General features: G+C 44.3%; 1 protein-coding gene across 1 annotated transcript in view; it reads right to left on the bottom strand.

Annotated features, from left to right (window-relative positions):
- The window catches only part of ALDH9A1 (aldehyde dehydrogenase 9 family member A1), an 18086-nt gene extending 15927 nt beyond the window's left edge, over window positions 1–2159 (bottom strand). The window contains exon 1 of the mRNA XM_077760036.1: window positions 2075–2159. Within this exon, the coding sequence (XP_077616162.1) occupies window positions 2075–2083 (9 nt within the window). The 5' untranslated portion in view covers window positions 2084–2159. The remainder of the gene's footprint in view (window positions 1–2074) is intronic.
- Window positions 2160–2437: the final 278 nt, after the last annotated feature.

Raw genomic sequence — 2437 nt, 5'->3', positions numbered from 1 at the left:
CCTTAAATGTTTACGTGCTAAGACAAAGTGAAAAACTAAAATAATAAATTACCTGCTTTATTATTTTTGGTCTAATTTAAAATACTTAAGATTTTATTTGTTTTGAGAGAGAGAGGGAGAGAGGAAGAGAGGGACAGACAGAATTCCAAGCAGGCTCCAAGAAGAGCCCAAGGCGGGCTTGAACCTACAAACTAGGAGATCATGACTTGAGCCAAGATCAAGAGTTGGATTGCTCGACTGAGCCACCCTGACGCCCCCAAATTAATTTTTTAATAATAGGGAAAAATACTTAGTTGGGAGAAAATTCTCCAGGAACATTCTGACATCTTTGTGTGGCCCAGACTTTCTGAGTAAAGGACCTTAGCCCGATGACGGAGAATCAAAAGCCAATGAAAACAGACACAGTGTTTCCCTAAGGATAGAGGTGCCTGGAGAGATGAGATAGAAAGTTCTCTGCTTACCCTTTTTGGGGAAATCTGCCTATTTTCCAGGGAAATAAGCCCAGTAACACCTTAACCCTGGATCTCTGTTTAATAAAGAGTAATCTCTCTCGCTGCAGAGAAGAGCACGCACAACGTGACAGCGGCTACTGTATAAACGGAGACTCATAACTTCAGGGTTCCCGTCCTGTGGGGCAGCCCACTGCATCCAAGAGGGTAACGTCTGCATCCCTCTATTTCCCCGCCGGGGTTGTGGCGCAGAAAACTAGTGCTAAGGCACTGCTCTAGCTGCTGCATTTGACTGTGAGTGATAACCCGGCTCTTCCTCTAACCTGGCTATGCTCATGTCTTCCATCCTCTCCCCCCACCGCACCCCACACACACACCCCTTCTTAATTTCCTAAAACAAAGTACAGTAAAGCCTTGGATGGTGAGTAATTTGTTCTACGATTGTTCCGCACGACAAGCAAACATCTCCAATAAACTCTAACTTGATAAACCAGATGTGTCTTGCAATACGAGTCGTAAAGGACACCATGAGTCACATGATCACAACTGAGCCAATGGTTCTGGAAATTCACTTAGATATACAAATGCTTTGGAATTGCAGTTTCTGACTTAACACACTCATGAGAACAAAAAATCACCAGAGTTCTATAACTTGGAGATAACCACGATTTGTATTTTGGTCTACATCCTTCTGAATTTTCTAATTTTCTGTAATAAGCACCTAAGTCCTTTTGCTTTTAAAAATTTTTTTGTTTTTTATCTATTTTTGAGACAGAGACAGAGCATTTTTTAATGTTTTATTTATTTCTGAGAGATAGAGAGACAGCANCATCTATGAAATCTTCCAAGGAAATTAAGGTAGAAAATGCATCTGAAAAAGAAAACTTAAGAGTCACCAGAGGAAAAAGTAAGCAGGAAACCAGTACAGAGTTAAAAAGAGAAGGAGACAGGGCGCCTGGGTGGCTTGGTCGGTTAAGTGTCCGACTTTTGCTTAGGTCATGATCTCGCGGTTCGTGGGTTCAAGCCCCACGTCGGGCTCTGTGCTGACTGCCAGCTCGGAGCCTGGAGCCTGTTTCAGAGTCTGTATCTCCCTCTCTCTCTGACCCTCCCCTGCTCACGCTCTCTCTCTCTCTTCTAGAAATAAATAAAAATTTAAAAAAAAAAAAGAGAGAGGAGACAAGCTTCAAAAGACACATTATAACAAAGAGAAAGCAACCTACCAAGGGAGAGGTCACAGAGAGCCAACATCCAGAAGGCAATTAATCAAAGAAAGCATGTCCTGTATATGCACACAGGCGATCAAACGAAAAGGTTTTTCCTTGGCTCCTGGGTGGCTTTGGTGATCAAGCATCTGGCTTTAGCTCAGGTCATGATCTCGGTTTGTGAGTTCGAGCCCCTTCCAGGGAACAGGAGCCCCACTTCTGGTGAGCCCCACTTCTCTCACTTGTGCCCTCTCTCTCAATGAAAAAAAAAAGAGAGAGAGAGAGAGAAAGAATACGTGTTTCCATGTCATAAGAAAAAGGCCTAACCAAACAGAACATCAAAGTCTAACTGCAAATCAGCACAAAGAAGCCTCAGAGTGACGCAAGGGGCTGGTTCTGCAAGAGGCAAAAGTGAAAACCTACCCTTATCATCCTGGCAGCCTCCAAAAGCACTCGGCAGCGCTCCAGGCCAGATTTCTGACTCCATATTTTAAAAGCAGCCTTTGCATCCTTGACAGCCAAGTCTACTTCCTTTTCTCCTGAGCACGTGAACGTAGCGATCACTCGACCTACAAGAGAGATGGGGAAGTCAGTGTTTCCCACCAGCGCTGCCTCGCACTTACAGCACCTTGTCTCCAGATTCCCTTAAGTGACCTCCTTCCTGTGAAGTGCGGTCTGATTTAATGACCGACCCGCATGCCAACAGTTCTTCCTTCTATTTTGAGGTGACTGACCGTGAAGAATCTGATAAAAGGGGCAGGCTCCTCTCCAGGAAAACGTACTTCA

This window comes from Crocuta crocuta, unplaced genomic scaffold (assembly GCF_008692635.1).
Source record: "Crocuta crocuta isolate KB4526 unplaced genomic scaffold, BGI_CrCroc_1.0 scaffold133, whole genome shotgun sequence".
NCBI lineage: Eukaryota > Metazoa > Chordata > Mammalia > Carnivora > Hyaenidae > Crocuta > Crocuta crocuta.
This window is presented reverse-complemented; position numbering and strand designations above follow the sequence as displayed.